Source organism: Phycodurus eques, chromosome 1 (genome assembly GCF_024500275.1).
Source record: "Phycodurus eques isolate BA_2022a chromosome 1, UOR_Pequ_1.1, whole genome shotgun sequence".
NCBI lineage: Eukaryota > Metazoa > Chordata > Actinopteri > Syngnathiformes > Syngnathidae > Phycodurus > Phycodurus eques.
Window position 1 is genome coordinate 24,065,662 of NC_084525.1, and position 18,484 is coordinate 24,084,145.

The window sequence follows — 18,484 nt, forward strand, 5'->3', positions numbered from 1 at the left end:
CTGTCGCGTCGCCTATCACTCGCGAGCCAATCACAAGTCAGCTTGAGAGTCACGTGTCAGGTGCCCGCAGCTGACGAGGATCACAGGTATGAGCAGAAACCTAGATTCACCAGCACACTGGATCAGCCGGGCTAAACGACGTTCCTACGTGGCGGCTACGTTGGTGGGGGCAAGGTTCTTTTCAAAGGCACGCATATACATTGAAAATAAGTCTGAACTTCCTCATTTCTGAACCGACTTTCATTAGCTTTACTTTTTTTTTGCCAGCGCCGAAGTGTGTACTATCAAAACAAAACATTTGAAAAAAAAAAACAACCTGAAAAATATTTTGACACGTCAGAGGTGGCTCAGAAAATGGATGGATGGATGGAAAACGTCATTCCTAGCGCCTGTTGTGATTGTATGTACACCATTGTGAGCAGTCAGCTCAAAGGGGCTCGTGGTATACACCTATTGTTCATATTAATTATGATGATAATACTTATTATCTTTTGAATAACAACAGGTAATAAACTAGAGATATGTATAAGTAGATACGGCACGCCCATTTTGAGGTCCGTGCTGACAGTGACGTTAAGGTAGGGAACTCAGTTGTCAGTGCATTCAATGTGTGTGGACTGCAAGAAAACCAAAAGAATAAGGGTGCCAGCACTTGTGCAGCATACGCATGCGTACAACGGCAAACAATTACAACAAGGGACCTGGGAGTAACTTTTCACAGGAAAAAATATCTTTTAGTTCTTTTTTTCAAATGTTGTGTGTTGATAGCAGAGGCTTTGTCATTTAAACAACATAAACCTCATAAAAATCGGTTGGGAAATGACCAAGTTACGACTTAATTTCTGTGTCCATGCATTGCCTTCGACGGGAACATTGACCTCCCCAACATGGCTGCCACATAGGCACGTTGGTTAGCCGGCTTTCTACAGCGTGCTGCCCTTCTATCTGCGTGATAAACCATCAAATAATTTGATTCGTCCAGCTCAACAATCACATTTTACTCATATCATCTATTCAGCTGTTAGGTGAAACCCTGTTACAGATACTCAGCCACCTATAAAACACTTTTTTTGTTTTTGTTTGAGTTTGTTGTCACATTTCTGTCGGGCCAATTATATACTACTCGTGCACTCAATGTAGTAGTCTCGCTACGCTGCACTATTTGCATATCTGTTGTTGACCAACACTAGCATCTGCCCCATTTGCACACTGATTGAGGAGTATCTGCAACATTTGCACAATCAACATTGTCCCAGATTATCGCACTACTCGTCACTTTAAACTGCATACATTGTTTTATTAATTCTACATTGCAAAAAAACGGTAACATTCGTGTTTAGCAACTTTCCAACATGAAAAGGTCATACTATCAATGTAGCCGCCATGCTTTTGTGAGCTGAGGGCGTTTCTTTGGGCAGCGAAGCGAGGGGGCGGGGCAAGGAGGCAATAGTGGCTACATCCAAATCTTGCTAGCAGTTGGAAAACTGCACTACCTTTAAGCTAAGCGGAAAGGTAGATCTGAGTGTCATCTGCGTAGGAAATTGATGTTATGCTTACAGGAGATACTGCCAAGGGGAACAAGACAAATGATAAACAGAAGGGGGCCAAGAACAGAGAATCCTGTGGAACACCCAAAGTGACCTAAAATGAGCAGGACTAGAACAATTTCAACTAGAGCTCATAAGAGTTGGCTACTAAGTTCTTTTTCCTATGTCAAGTGACTCTGGGTGAGAGGCGAGGGACACCCTGGACTGGTCGCCAGCCAATCGCAGGTCATATATAGACCACTACACTCACATTCACACCTACAGAAAATTTCGAGTCTTAAAAGAACCACCCATGCATGTTTTCGTAATATGGGGGTCCTGCCCATGGATTTGTCCCTCCAATGTAAAATTTGGTATTGCACTGACCCACTTGATTGTGTTGGGAAGCTGAGGCCGAGAGTGACCAGAACCACAAGAGTTGCTGCTATCTTTTTTTCTTCTTTCACTTGTATTTACTGGGTGACTCTGACTTTGGACTTGTGCCCTGGTGTCATGTCAGGAAGAGCTTCTGTTTGTTGATCCTAGACGTTCAAGCAAAAGAAACATTTGGCAAACACGGAGCTTTAGCCAAAGTCAACATGAGCACAGCAATGTGGTTCTGCCTGTCGCAGTCCAGCTGCAGCTACAGCTGACTGACGACGTGAATATTGCCACCCTTGATGCCCGCAGCAACTTCATCGCACACCAACCTGATGATAAGGGTGCTGTGCTGTGAGAAATGTACACTGGCTATTCAAGGAGCTGCTCAAAGAGCTTGTCACGCCACATATGAAGAGGCACACCCAAACTCCAAAATAATATTCATGAAGCAGTAGGAAGGTGTGGCTGAAAAATAAAAACAAAACATAACCACCACCGAGCCAAAGGAAGTCATCAGACAGAAATGGATTCAACTCCTTTACTAAATTGTTTATAGGTGTGAATGTGAGTGTGAATGGTTGTTTGTTTATATGTGTCCTGCGTTTGGCTGGTGACCAGTTCATGGTGTACCCCATATGAGATTCATTATTCTACTACATGATTGAGTGATTGGCCCTGATTGGAAAACAGATGAGTGTTACAATTGAGAAAATGAAGATTCTGGTTGACATGTGAAATCAGGCATACGATCGGACAAGCCTATTCAGGAGTTTCAGCTCAGGAATAATGTTATCAGTCAAGACTTGACATTTCTACAAAAAGGTTGTGACCCCACAATGGGCGGCAATATAAAACAGGACCACAATATGGTTTTGTAGATCACGGTTTCCCAACGTTTATTGAGCCAAGGCAGCCATCTTACATTGGAAAAATCTCCTGGCACACCACCACAAATAAAATCACAAAATGCATCTCATCTCATTCATCATCTCATTTTACTCACCAATGAACTTGGTGTGAAATCTGTGTGTGTTTAATTGCACACAAAGGCATGATTCTGTTGTACATGTGGATACACAGGTCAATTATTAACCCATCTAGTGGAAGAGCACTTCATTGTTCTGCCTGTCACTATATATTGCTGGCATTGATAGACAAAGAAAGATAAGTTTGCAATGAATAAATCATCATCTTTGGACAAATCCAGTGAAATTGGATTATACAGTGGCCAAGGCACCCTGATTGTGAATGACTAAAGTGAATACGGTGAATGACTGCTGTAGATAATAAATATGTACCGTGCATTCTAGGGTTCATCTCTCTGCACAACGAAGGCTGTTGGCCAGTCGGGTCAGCAGATGAGCACATCTTTTTAAATCTGCACAGGGTGAAAACATGACATTTACAACGTGGGCACATGATGATGTTGTTTGGTCAAATTTCTAACAATATTCTTCTGAGCATTATTTAGACCTTTACATTAAAACCTGACTATTCATGACCTGTTAAATAGAAAGGAACTTAAAAACCTTGTGAAGTAAATTCAGATATTTGTTTTTAAATATATTACAGTGGACCCCCTCTATTTGTCAGGGATCGGGACTTGGCGGGAACACGAATAGCGAAAGTCAGCGGATTGATGGCGGATTGATGGCCATGATAATATTAAGTTGGGGCAGGGCTAAAAACTAGCAACTAACTAACTAACAACAACAGGCTGGCGCGTATACTTTCTGGCATGAGACCCCCCGCACTATTTAACTAACAAGTGTGTAGTGACGCTTATCCCAAATAAACATACTGTACAGTATTGTGGTTGCTACAGTGTTAAACACTATATTGTAGATTTGAAAAGTGTGCAAAGAGGACACGGTTCAGCGCGTGAAGGTTCGGAGTCGATGTGCTGTACATTATGTCCAGAAGACAGATAGAAAGGTTTAGGAGTGAGGCGATGCTGAGTGTTGTCATGTAATTCAAGGTGTAGGTTGAAGTTGGTGCAGGTCTAGCTACTCACAGGCTGGTATCACACAGTCCCTATTGTGGTAAAGTCTGTGAAAGTGACTCCTGCACTTTGGGCTGACGTAGAGAGGACCTGAAGAGGACAGAACATTTTTATCTCAGTGTGACATATGTGATTCATTATTATTCTTACCTACTGTGGTGCCTTGAGATATGAATTAATTTATTCCATGACCACACTCATAACACTCATATCAGCTTTCCTTACTGAAATGAATGGAAATGCCACTGATCCAGTCCTTGCTGACAAAATAAGACCAACAAAAATGTGTTTTTTATTGACAAAAATAGATTTCAATCATGTTGTACTTTATAAAACCACACAGTAATTACACAGAATTTGAAGAATTAAATGTTTTTTGTCGAATTCTTTGCTTCAATTCAATGGACATTGTACTGCTCATTCTGCTGTGTATGCTCTGGCCATCTGGGGACAATGTAATACAAACATGCGGCTATACAGTACATAGCGCCTCCACATTCCTCAGTAAGTCGCACTAATATTAGTTGTTCTTCACAGACGATAAAGAATATATGTCTGTGAGTATTGGTATATTATCTGTCTACATGTGTTGGTCCACCATTGGTGTTTAAATAGCCATTGCTGAAAGGTTTAAAAGACTGTGACACAGATGATATTTGTTAGCCCATCCATGGCTGTCGACATTTCCCAATATGTTTTAGCAATAAGCAATGGGACTTCAAAGAAACGTCATGTGGTTGTTTTTCATGCACAATGTGTAAAATTCTCCTTTTTTTAATGTTTGGTTTACCAGTATATTTCAACTGTGTGGCAATAATATATTATAATTCTATCTGCCAAACTGCTGTATCGCAAGTTGGTGGTCACATGCATTTTTTGGAATGTGGGAGGAAGCCGGAGTACCCACGGAAAACCTGCACTGCAAGCGCAAGGAAACATTTCATAGCATTTGCGTAGAGCAGCATGAAGGCCCTGACCTGTCAGGTGTTTGATGATCTTATCTTTATACCGCAGATCTGTGCTCTGAGCCGCTGAAATAAAATGAAAACAGGATCACCTGAGTAACAAGCAAGAAACATGGAAACTGCTACCGTTGCAAAGCTACCGATCTGCCAGACAGCGCTGTGCCAAAGCCCAATAAAGCCGGCAAGAAATCATCCACACCTGGAACGCGAAGAATCACTGAATTCAAAGTTCAAACTGGGCAAACTGTTCTAGTGGCTTCAACTGTTTTTTTTAATCCCGTACAGCACAATAGTCATGTACAGTTCAGTTGTATTTAACTTACAATACGTTTGCATTTGATCATTTTCAAACATTTATTTAGGTACATTTTTAATGTCACTTTTATGTGCAATACATTTTAATTGAATCACTTTTTTAGTTCAGGGCCCTGTAAAGTGAAAATAAAATGTCTTGCAAATTTGACACAGCACAGAAAAGGGTGTTGTTATCAAGCCTGCCAAATTCAAATGAATACAAAAATTACCAAGTATGTAAAATGAAACTCCAAAATCATGAAAAACTGTAGGACGCCATGGGTGTGTTCGCTGACTGTACAGAAAACTCACTCTGCACGACCTTCACCTGTGAATCATATATGTTCGTTCGTACGGTATGTGCTCAACAGTCTGAATAACGTGTACCGCTATGTTTAATAAACAGATAACCTCCGCTCAAGTGTCTCTATTATGTGGGGACCTACGCAACAACACCACTGAACGAGACGCTGACATATTAGACCACCCCGCCGCTATTAGACCACCCCGCCGCTGAAATATCGAGCTTGTTAGCTCATTCGTGTGTCTCTGTTGTGCTGATCTACCTGCGCATGGAGCGAGGCTGTGATGTATTGGACGGACTCCCGTTAGGGGCTAATAGCTACTAGCCCACGGGTCGTCAGCTAATTCACAGCAGAGCCAGCTTAATCGCCATCGGTTCGCTCCGTACGCTGCGTGTGGCCTAACACTTGAGGGAAGATGCATTTTGCTCTGTACTTCTATAGTGGGGGAGGGCCGACTCAAGCCAGAGAGCTCAAGCACATCACTGGGCCGTGTTTTAACCACGCCCCAAAAATCCGGACAATTGAGAAGGTGAAAAAGAGTTTAAACATTATATCTAAAAAAAAAAAAAAAAAACTATACTAAACTGTTTGCACGTTTTCAGCACTTCAAATACATTTCATATATTTAGAAACAAAATGCAGAAATCACTTTACAGGGTCTTTCAGTTTTTTTTCTTTTCTTATATTTAACCTTTGTAGCACCATAATAATAGATATGTGTATTAGTTTCACGGCTTTCAGGGGCAGTTTGAATGATTAAAATTGCAGGAAATAGCGAGGAGTTATGGTAATTTGAAATACACATGCGCTGCGGTGTCCCCGGGAGCCCCGTAGTTTTAGAAGGGTGTTAATTTCAAATTGTGCAGAATTTTACAGTGGCTTATAATAATATTAAATATATCCATCCATCCATTTTCAACACCGCTTATCCTGGTTAGGATCGCGGGGCGCTGGAGCCTATCCCAGCTGACTTCGGGCGAAAGGCGGACTACACCCTGAACTGGTCGCCAGTCATTCGCAGGGCACATATAGACACGGACAACCATTCGCACTCACATTCACACCGTCACTGAGTGGGAACTGAACCCACGCTGCCTGCACCAAAGTCAGGCGAGTGTACCGCTACACCATCAGTGACTTAATATTAAATATATAAATATATCTTTTTTTTTTTTTTTTTTTTTTTTTAGGAATAAAGCCCTTGTTGAAATGTCGTCGTGATGGTGGTACTTGAAAGTATTTTTTTTTGTAAAAACTGAACTCAGCAATGTGCAGTGCTTGCTGTTTGAAAACTTCGAATCACTATTGTAGTACAATAGGCAATGGACGTCAGTTGCCCAATCCAAAACCTCTAAATGTTGTTATTGCTTCTGACTGGTCTCTCTTGATGGACCAGTGGAGGACATGTGTGAGTCACATGCTAACCAACAGAAAATTAATTGTCACACACTCATTGTGAGACTTGCGACATTTATCTCAGGCTCACATTTTGGAAACTGGACTATTGCTAACTAAACTAATAAATTAAACACTGAGGCTGTCTGCAGGAAGGGACTGAAATATCTGTACTTCCTGGGGAAGATAAATTGTTTTTAACAATTACATCCTCATTTTCATTTTCCTTGCACGCATAGTATGTTCTGGGTCATTTTTTTTTACCCTGGCCAAAACGATCCTCATAATAATTGTCAATCAAATTGTGAACTGCTGTTTCAACATTCCATTGTGATCAATTAAAGACAATGGCGGAGCCTGTGCAAATGTTGTGGAACACAGACAGTTCTCAGGAATGTTACAAACCCCCTGTGAGCATCATCACCTCTGGCCCATAAAAATACACTTACGTATACAGTGGCATCTATGAGTTTAATTTGTTTCAATGACCACGCTCGTAACTCAAAACACTCAAATCATCTTTCCCCATTGAAATGAATAGAAATTGAATTAATTTGTTCCAGCCCCCACCCCCTAAAAAAATGGCCCTCTTTTTTTTTTTTTTTTATTGAAAATGGCCCTCTATAATGTTATACTTTATGAAAACATACACCAATGACATAATTAAATACAATTTAAAATATTTTAAACAGTTTTTGTCACACATTCTGCAATACAATGCACATTGTACTGCTCATTCTGGTGTGGGTGCTAATATTAGTCGTTCTTCGCAGAGGATAAAGAGAATATACCTGTGAGTATTGTTATATTGTCTGTCTACATGTGTTGCTGCCCAGTTTGTGTTCAAATAGCCGTTGCTTAAACGGTTATAACACCGTAACATACAGTCGTGTACAGAAATATTGCCACCTTTGGGGTGCCAATGTCTTTTCCCTGACTGTCTGACATGAAATCAGACTAAACCTTTCCTGTTTTAGGTCAATTATGATTACCAAATGTATTTCGATTTGCTAAATGCCAGGATTGTTTGAGACATATATGTAATACATATGTCAACTAAGTTTGTTCAAATGTGAAGATACTTTATATATATATATATATATATATATATATATATTATATTATATTCAATTGCTGCTTGTGAAGCGGAGTTACTGCCACCATACAGCGCTCATATGTCAGATTTGCCAAAGATCGGCCGAACGACAGCTACAAGAACTACAGTTATACTGACCGAGTTGAACGCTGAAGCCGCTCTTTGTGTGGAGCTCTCCTTGCTCCGTTGTTTCATCGGAGCGGTGGCTCACCAGTTTGAGGTTGTGAGGTGGCTCACAACTTTTCAGCAGGGCAGCAACAGCGTAACAACCGGCGACCAGCAGCAGTACTGACTTCACCGTCAGCCACCGGGCCATCGTCACTGATGGGACACATCACAAACACAAACACGTCCTTCGGCATTGATGGCTGACCTTCAAGAGACACTTAGGGCCTTCAGGCCTTGGTGAACTTTTAGCATCAATTATTTAACTCTGTCATGACAGATGTTTAATTACTGGGCCATTCCATAATTGGACAACATTTTCAAATACAGAAACGTGCACTTGTTGTTAACATTATACTTGTTCTGAGGTAAAGGTGATTCCTAAATATGATTTAAACCCCCTAAAACAACTTTTGTCTCCTGTCGTTCCCTCTTAATGACCAACTTACATATCAAATATATCAGCTGAAAATGAAATAAAAGTTTTAAATCAGCTTTCGTAGGAATGATTGTTTTACCAGACATATTACAGTATCTTAAATAGTAATTATGCTTGAAAGTTGTGTCTCTCAACACACACACATTCCTCTTACCTAACCGTTTCAGCCATCGAGAGGAGGGGGGGGGGGGTGGGGGGAAGGTGAGCAACACGACTCAGCAAAAATTACATCATCAAGCTAATTGCTCTAACCATTGGTAGAAGACCGCTCCTAGGTAAATCCTCTTACTTTTTTCTTTTCAGTCGAAATGGAGTATTGTCACTCAAACCAACGCCACCCTATTTCTCATATTATCAGAAAAAGACATGAACACCAAAGTTTTTCTGTTTTTATTATGCAGCTTAGTTTATTCTTGACTAGTTAGCATAGCAGGTAACACAATTTTCATGTACTCATGAGCAAAAAACTCTGACATTAGCATTGATTTGCATCCTTGTTACTGTAATATTGTTATTAAAATAAAATGTAACTTTATTTAACTTTAAATGACTTAAATCACAAAGCTTTTGTCTGTTTTTCAGATTACTGAGTATCTGTAGCAGGCTTGCGCTAAACACAGCAAAATGTGTGATTTGATATATCACGTAAAAATTTAACTATCGATGATTGAGCTGGGAAAAACAAATTATTTGATTATTACCTGTTTTTTTTAAAACATAAAACATTTCTAATGATCACTTTTTTTTAAATGTTGGTCCTCAAGTTCTGGAATGGGTCGCAACCTAAAACCAGGTGGTTACAACCAACTCAACAAAGGGCTAAACTTACTTTTATTGGTCTCTTCCAAAAAAAAAAAAAAAAAAAAGTGTGATCCACACGCGCACTGGAGCGGTTAGTCCATCCTCAGCCTCGTCTCCATCCTCGCGTCACGTCGATTGAGACGGACCATTCCTCGGCGAGGTCCCCTTCCTCCACTTCCTCCTCAGAGGATGAAGAGGAGGAAGCGCAAGCTGCACGTGAAGGCACACGACAGATGGACGGTGAACGATTTGAAAAGTTTTAAAGGTAGCCTTCTGTCTCTAGAACTACTGGATAAGGTGGAATGGGGAAGGAAAAAAAAAAACAAAAAAAAAACACACCCCTTTTGTTTGTTACCTGTACTGTACCGTACAGGACTTTACTGTATCACTAGTTGCGTGGAAGAAAACCCCCTGAGCGGAGGTGACCTATCGCAGCGTCGCACTAGCTCCGCCTCATTTAGAAGATTCAAATTCCAACTAATTTAATGTATCCCCGCTGACAATTAACCCTCTGGGCTCTATGGAGCAGTGGTTCTCAATTTTGTTTTAAACCAAACACCCCATCATCTAAAAAAAAAAATACGACAACACGACCAACATTAAAATACAGTAACATAGTAGGCCCGACTGTTTATCAAAAACAAGGAGAAATTATAGGGGGAAAAAATGCACTTATATATTGATTCCATTCAGATGTATTGCACATAAAAGGGCGGCACGGTGGGCGACTGGTTAGAGCGTCAGCCTCACAGTTCTGAGGAGCGGGGTTCAAATCCCGGCCCCGCCAGTGTGGAGTTTGCATGTTCTCCCCGTACCTGCGTGGGTTTTCTCCGGGCACTCCGGTTTCCTCCCACATCCCAAAAACATGCATTAATTGGAGACTCTAAATTGCCCGTAGGCATGACTGTGAGTGCGAATGGTTGTTTGTTTCTATGTGCCCTGCGATTGGCTGGAAACCAGTTCAGGGTGTACCCCGCCTCCTGCCCGATGACAGCTGGGATAGGCTCCAGCACGCCCCCGAGACCCTAGTGAGGAGAAGCCGCCCAGAAAATGGATGGATGGATGCACATAAAAGTTGAATACACGTTGTACCTAAATAAATATTCTAAATGATTAAATGCAACTGTATTTTCACTAAAAGGTAAACACAACTGAACTTTGCCGAACAAGTACAGAGTAGGCTACTGGATTAAAAAAGAAAAAAAAGGTTAAACCACTGTATTATACTATGCACAGTTTCAACATTTAATGTAGAGATTCTTTCATGTACCATAAGAGGGAACCCACGGACCACGAGTGGTACGCATATCACATTTTGGGAACCACTGCTGTAGAGAGTTTTCCTGTGACTTAAAGCACCTCTACGCCTTGTTTTGTTCCAGTGCTTATTGAACATTTGAATAGAAAAACTTGATAGCCGATGAAAAAAATAAATAAATGGTGAAATACTCTCTATCTGTCACAATCCATCTTCAAAACGTTCCATCTTCATTTTATGACAAACTTAGTTGACACTTTTACTGCAAGTATTGATGTAAGTGTTGGCGGCGGATAGCAACTGGCCCTGGCAATGAATAGCGAAAACCTGCTAATAATTGACGATCATTATAAATTACACCCAAAAAATCAATTCCAATTCCATTCAAAAAAAAAAAAAAAACACGTATAAGTGGGTTCCAAATGACATTGATAAATTGGTGAATTTGCAAATGCCACAGTGCAAATATGTGGGGGTCCACTGTTCAAGTAAGAAACACGCCGTGCGCGACGATGACTTACCGCGTGGCTGGAGTTTAAATGTCAGTAGTTTTTTTACACGCCGTACTCCATTTACTCCATGAACTGTGTCATCTTTCCTCACGATGGTGACACGCACTTTCTACTGACGACCACGACACATACTGTACCTTGTTTATAGCATACATATATGAACTCTGTTGAAGTCTCAGGTAACAGATTATCCCAGCTAACTTCGGGCGAGTGGGTTAGAGGTGGGCTACACACTGAACCGGTCGCCAGCCAATCGCAGAGCACATATAAACAAACAACCATTAGCACTCACATTCACACCTACGGGCATTTTAAAGTCTTCAATGAACCTAGCATGCATGTTTTTGGGATGTGGGAGGAAACCGGAGTGCCTGGAGAAAACCCACCCAGGCACGGGGAGAACAGGAAAACTCCACACAGGCGAGGCCGGGATTTGAACCCCGTTCCTCAGAACTGTGACGCAGATGTGCTAACCAGTACTCACCATGCTGCGAGTTAAGTATTATTATTATTATTATTATTATTATTATTATTATTATTATTATTATTATTATTATTATTATTTTTATCACCAACTACTCCCAGACATGGCAAAATGTACTTACTGTAAGTACAGATAGATATCTGTGTTTAAAAAAAAAAAAAACTTCTTGTCATGATTACTTAATTCAAAGTTTTAAAAAGTAAAGTGTCTGAAATGTACAAAAGTAAAAATGAATGTTTTGTACTGTACTGTCAATTAATATAACACCTGTCTTGATGACATGGTCTAACAGTGATAAACTTCTCTGCACAAAATATAGTTTCTGTCTTTTATTAACTTACCTGGTGCTTGTACTGAGAAGAAAAAAAATTACGGTTAGCTACATCATGTCGCATGTTGCTTTTTATTCTTAATAAAACGTGCCGTACACTCACATTCTGTTTTGATGGCCCCTAAAATCTTCTAGGAGGGGCCATTTCTTGACTTGCATGTTTCTACTAGGGCTGTCAATCAATACATTTTTTTTCTATCAGATGAATCACACTTTTGAATTTTGATTAATCGCGATTAATCACAGGCACCAAATATACCCTACCAAACATCATACCACATTTTTTTTGAGATGGTATTTTAAACTTCTGCTTAGATGAAAAGAGTGCTCAGCGCTGCATCCATCCATCCATCCATCTTCTGTACCGCTTATCCTATCTAGCATATTACCTTTGCTTTATCGAAAGTCCCATCGGGGTGAGTTTTGAACCAAAATTTGGCACCAAGCACACCAGTCGGATTCTCCTCACTCATCTTTGCACTGCCGTAAGCATTGACCTGATCACTGACCTTATAGCAACCTGTGCCGCATTTCAGATATCCAGCCGCGGTGACGGTAAAGGAGCGTGTCCGCGCAAATAAATTGTGTAATTAAAAAGTTAATACATGATGAACGCGATATTTTTTGTGATTAATCATACGCATTAAAACATCAATTTTGGCAGCTCTAGTCACTATTGATCATTAGTTCAGTGGTTCTCAAACATTTTACACCAAAAATTCTCACCATCTTGACCAATATTAAAGGTCCCATATTTTGGCTGTTTAGACCTCCACAGAGTGACTGTCTAACATTGACCTCGTATCAAAATGTCAATTTCATTGCAAAAGAAGCACTTCGGTTTTGTCATACAAGTGTCCAGAAAAGCACCCTCTGACAGCGACTTCTGTTTGACCCAGTTTTGCATCCGCTTTGTCCATATTTGCCTCAGACCGCCCCTTTCCTCTGATTGGTTGCCTCCGTGTAGAAGAGACGCTGGCTCGGGAGCGGTGAGGGAAGGCAAAGAGCTTCACTTGTAAGGTAGATAAGCTCAAGAAATTCAAAAGACCTGCTTTCAGGCCTCTGGGTGGAAACACTTATGGAACTCAGGAAACCGTGGATGATTTTAAATTCAAATTTCACATGTTTACTGAGGCAACATAGAGACAGCATTACATCCCTAAAACTAGAAAGAAAATTGGTTTGGTAAAATATGGCACCTTTAAAATACATTTGCATCATAAACCCAAGAAGTGTTAATCAAAAACAAGGCAGAGGCTTGATTCCTAAAAAGTACATCTGTATTATTATAAGCCACTTTAACATTATGCACTGTTTGAACACTGCAAATAAATATAGGGGGAAAAATAACAACCGTACTTCATTAATAATGCCATTAAAAATGTTTTGCATATAAGTTAAATGCAAATGATACTTTAAAAATGGTGATAACAGTTCTTAAAGATTAAATGCAAAAGTATTGTACTGTACGAAAAAGTTAAATACAACTGAATTGTACTTAAAAATGTACTATACAGTACTTAAAGTAAAAAAAATGTGCTGTACATACAAAGCAAAAAAATGTACTGTATTGGATTTTTTTTTTTAAAGTTTAAAGAGGCTGTATTGCATCGCTACAAGCTTCAGTCTAATAGGTTTGACTGTATGTCATGTTTAAAATGTTTGTCCCTTTACAGAGTTGCCTTGAGATACGGGTGACCTGACCTATGAGTTTTTCAAGGTATGAGTTATCATTCGGTCAATTTTTGCTTTGACTTGAGAGCGAAAACATGAGATATGAGCGCTGTATGGTGGAAGTGAACTCAGCTCACTTCCAACTTGCCAATGTCCCCATTGTGGGACTAATAGAGGTTATCTTACCAAAAAGCAGCAGTTTGGCACATAGAATTTGTAAATATGATTGAAAACAGAGGCTTCAAGCTTATCACCACTCCCACTTGATGTTTTCTGTTAATCTAAACAAAAAACAAAGAGAATTAAACATTGTGTAGTTAAAACAACCAACAACTTTGCCCTAGGAATGACCTCGATAGCTTAATGCTGACACATAATGGAAACCGTCATAGAAAGGGTAGAAAGGCGTTAGTTGTTATAACTCTTTGTGTATCTGTTGCCAAAAGTATTCACTCACCTGCCTTGACTCAGATATGAATGTGACATCGCATTCTTCACCCATAGGGTTTAATATGACACTGGTCCACCCTGTGGCATTAGAACATCTTAAACTCTTCTGGAAAGGCTTTCCACAAGGGTTAGAAGTGTGTTTATGGGAATCTAGACCATAAACTCACTCCTAAACCTTGTTGAAAGCCTTCCCACAAGAGCTGAAGCTGTTATAGCTGCAAACAACATGCTACACACATGGATTTAGAATGGGATCTCACTTAAAATCATATGTGCGACAAGCTAGGTGAGCGAATACATTTGTGAATATGGTGTATCTGAACACAAGCTGCAGAGCAAGACATGTAGACAGGCAATATAACAAAACTCACAGGCATATATTCTTTATTCTCTACAAAAAAATACTAAGAAAGCATCTTACTGAGTCACTTACAGTAGTTGTGAAACTCTTCTTCTTTGTTTGTGTCTGTATGGCTGCAGTATACTGCACACCAGAAGGAGTAGCACACAGAATTGAATTGAGGCATTCAATCAGGATGCAGAAACTGATTTTGTAAAAAAAAAAATAAATAAATAAATAAAAATGATATTTTCACCCAAGCCACTACTAGAGGAGATAACACAATGCTGATTAGATTTATCAGCTTCTTTAACATCTCACTGTATTTTTCATTATTGATGTTTTACTGTATATTTTATGTCCACCGGCGATACATTATTCCTGCGCGCTGGACATCCAGGCGCACTAAAACTTAAGTACGACTGGAAATTCTGGATTTTACCAAGCAATGGGGAGAGCGCAGCTCATTGTCAACTATTTGTAAAAAGCTAACTAAACATTATTTTGCGTTTCTGTAGCGGAGAAACTCGGGTGTTTTTTCAATAATGTATTTTTTATTGTATTTTTTTTTTTTAAACCAAAAAGTATTTACAAAGCCAATATAAGGTGGCCAGAATGTAAGTTTAAGGAAATCATAACCTCTCATTATTTACTTAAATATGATCAAATTTCTGCCGGTGTCCCTTCAGTTCATTGTGTTGGAGCCCTAGTGTTTTATCCAATCCGATCCACTTGTTTTACAATCACAGACAAAGCAGTCCACGTTTTGTCTGTGACCTTGCTTGCATTTGTTCCTTGAACTCTGTGTGGTTCTTATGTGGCCCGTCTTTTTCACTCCGTCCCACAGCCATTCAATGAGTCAATCGCAACTCGACTTTTGGCCCCGCGCAGTCTGAAATCCGTCTTTCAGGAAGTAATAAGACGAGTGACAATTGCTGGCTTGGGGCGTAGAAGACAATTGTGCATGGAGACAAATGTACAAGTACAAATGGGAGCTTGCCAACATTGTATTGCCAGCGTAAAAGTGGCGCAGAGACCTTTTTGGGGTAACACTGCATCATCTCTGCTGGAGTTTCACTGAGAGTTCAATGAAAAAAAGAGTCCTTTGAATTTATTCAATTTGAACCTGTACATCGGTTGCACATGATTAATATGTGTTAAAATGACATAATTTACTCCTCTTCCCCTAAACAAATATATCAATGACATAATTTACCCCTCTTCTCCTAAAACAAATTGTCACATTAACAATTTTATTCATGTGCGACCGATGTACATGTTCAAATTAAGTAAATTCAAATGACTTTTTTTTTTTTTCCAGTGTTGGACTTGGAACATATGCATTCTCTCAGGAGGAAAATTCCTGGAAGATGCTATCTTCCTGCAGACATGCCAACTCGGTGCCTTAAATGACTTGAACCTCAGTACCGTGAGTAACCCGATATTTTGTTTTAATGATTTTCTTGTATTATAGCTACTGTGAGAGATGCTTATTTTGCCATGGGAGGTGTTTTTGTTTTGTTTTGTTTGACTCTGTAGCAGTAAAGTCTGGACTGGATTTCTCTTTTGCATGATAATTCCTGTTTCACAAGATCGAGCTCACTCACTGTATCACTTGAAAGACTACGACGCTTCAAGCTTCAAAGTTCTGTGTTTTGGGGTTTGGCCTTCCTGTGTGGAGTTTTGTTAAGTGGCTGCAGCTTAATGTTGCATTTGGATGAATGGATGATGGAGAAAATGTGTATATAAATCAAAGCATGGGAAATTTATTAAGGAGCTGTGCTCAAATCAAACAGCCATCAAAGAATTGAAGCATCAGAGAACTCTGCTGACACACAGGAGGGAAGCAAGAATAAAAGATGATGACACAAGGATGCGTCCTATAGCATGTGTCCTAGCGCCTCACTGTGGCCCAAGCATAATAATGCACATCAACTGAGGACATAGTGTCTCTCAACAAGCTTGAATATTCTCCCTGTGCCTGTATGGGTTTTGTCCAGGTACTCCGGTTTCCACCCACATACCAATACAATGCATGCTAGCTCAATTGAAGACTACAACTCGTCCGTAGTTGTGAACGTGAGCGTGAATAGTTGTTTATTTATATGTGCCCTGCAATTGGCTGGTGACCAGTTCAGGGTGTGACCCGCTTTTCGCCCCAGAGTCAGCTGGAATAGGCTCCAGCACACCAGCGACCCATCAGGAGGCAAAGTGGTACAGAGAATGAATGAATGAATAGATGTAACAGTGGCGTAAAACTTGTACACAGTATTGTATCTTTTGTCAATCCACTGAAAAACAATATTAAGCTGTTTGTGAAATTTGTGCTCATGTGCTGCGTTCGCTCATATCCTGTGCATCCCCTGGGGGATAAGCCCCCCCGTTTATAAAACCTAGTGACACCCCTGACGCTGTCCAATGATAATACCTTGGTACTGTCTGTACATTATTAGTGTGCGTCACCGGGTGACTAATGTATGGGAAAGAATTAAAATCTTATGAATGAATCTTTATTATTAAGTTATATATATATATTTACAACTACCTTTTCATATTTATCCCATTTATTGCTGTTTCAAACTTCCAATTCATATTTATTGCTGCTAAAATGGTCACAGGGTTCACCCTGGTTAATTTTGTGCAAATAGACTACAAGTCCAGTATAGCAGATGATAAAACCGAGAGAGCTGTTTACACTTGCTCAAACTGAAATATTATGAAATGACATATTTATATTACATTATACTATAGCAGCAATCATTCAAGCATGTTTGAGAAAATTATGATGATGTGCAAACACTGATCTCATGCCAAAGTGGATGCAGAAAAGAGATAATGAGATCGAAAAATAGGATCAAATATGATCAAGAGGCTTCTGGGACTTTACAAGGGATACATAAGGGTTTTTTGTTTTTGGGTGAAATTTCAGGATGACCCTAAAATTCACTATAACCTTTTACAGATTAACTTAACTTTTAAACTTTTGAATGAATGTCCAACTGTGTTGAATACTTTTTGCACAACTTTGCTCTCTAACGAGGAGTTGAATGGCAAAATGTACAAAATGTTTTTTATTCTTTATTTCCAAGGATGTCCACTTTCCTTTCTGTGACTACACAAGGCTTAAAATAGATTGTTCTCCGAGGGAAGTGATCTGAGAGTAGATACAGATATATGATAGAGGCTCATCATGAAATTTCACCTGAAAACCAAATGTCCCAAACGTTTTGCGAGTAGGGGACATCTTACTCGTCTTCTCCTTCATCCTCATAGATTGCAGTCATGGGGCCAGCAAAGTGGCGTTGGCGAGCAGGCATACGCCGACTCGCTGACCAGTGAGCAGTGTGCAGGCGAGGTTGCGTGGCAAGAGAGGAAGGAAGGAAGATGGGCAAGGAGAAGAGTGGCAACCCTTTTTGCCTCTTTGCCAAGGGGGCGGACACATTCAGGTATGTTTGCGACCCATTAAGAGTCAGGCGAGTGTTGACTGTCCACAAGGTTTGGAACAAGGATGTGGCTTGGGCATGGGCATGCCGGGGGCCGGAGGCAGCAGGAGAAACAACTACTCCAAGACGCTCGACAGCCGATATACGGGAGGACGAGTGCGAGCGAGTCCCCTTTCTCAGCAGCAGGGCTTTAAAGTTGTCGCTTTTCGACTGTCTTTTACCTTTGAGGGTTACAAAGGTTTGCGGCGTCGGTCGGGGTCGGTGGTCGGCCGAGGTCAGACCAGAAGAATCTCTTCGTCCAAACATCTTCCGCTTGGACCTGAGACAGACGGACAGATATTTCGGTTTTACTTCTTTTGGATGGTACGCTTGCATTCTGTTGTTGCAACGAGGACAGGGGAGAGAAGCAAGCTAACTACAATGATGTTGGTTCTCAAACTGGAGTCCGGGGATCTCCGCAAGCTTTAATTTGAGTGGCTGTAAAATCATTTGCGATCAATTGTTATGTCATATCATCTTTTAAAAACTGCTTGGAAGCGGAGGACACTACGTTCACAATTTCCAAAATTTCCAAAAACAATTTGAAATGTGCACTCGTCGGACCACAGAACACTTTTCCACTT

General features: G+C 40.3%; 2 protein-coding genes across 8 annotated transcripts in view; both read right to left on the reverse strand.

Annotated features, from left to right (window-relative positions):
* Positions 1-2,782: 2,782 nt before the first annotated feature.
* Positions 2,783-9,421, reverse strand: alkal2b (ALK and LTK ligand 2b). Its single transcript, XM_061684202.1, has 5 exons — positions 9,398-9,421; positions 8,103-8,285; positions 4,887-4,940; positions 3,922-3,999; positions 2,783-3,285 (listed from the first exon to the last, which is right to left on the reverse strand). Coding segments are annotated over exons 1-5 (381 nt in total). The 5' UTR covers positions 9,399-9,421; the 3' UTR covers positions 2,783-3,220.
* Positions 9,421-18,484, reverse strand: part of nhsl1a (NHS-like 1a) — a 33,676-nt gene continuing 24,612 nt past the window's right edge. For 4 of the 7 annotated variants that reach the window (XM_061684125.1, XM_061684117.1, XM_061684110.1 and 1 more), the window contains one exon: positions 16,875-18,180. In XM_061684125.1, coding sequence (XP_061540109.1) covers positions 17,664-18,180 — 517 coding nt within the window. In that variant the 3' untranslated portion in view covers positions 16,875-17,663. Of the gene's footprint in view, positions 9,580-16,874; positions 18,181-18,484 lie in introns of those variants that run through there. The other 3 variants (XM_061684149.1, XM_061684134.1, XM_061684141.1) reach the window with 2 other exon arrangements.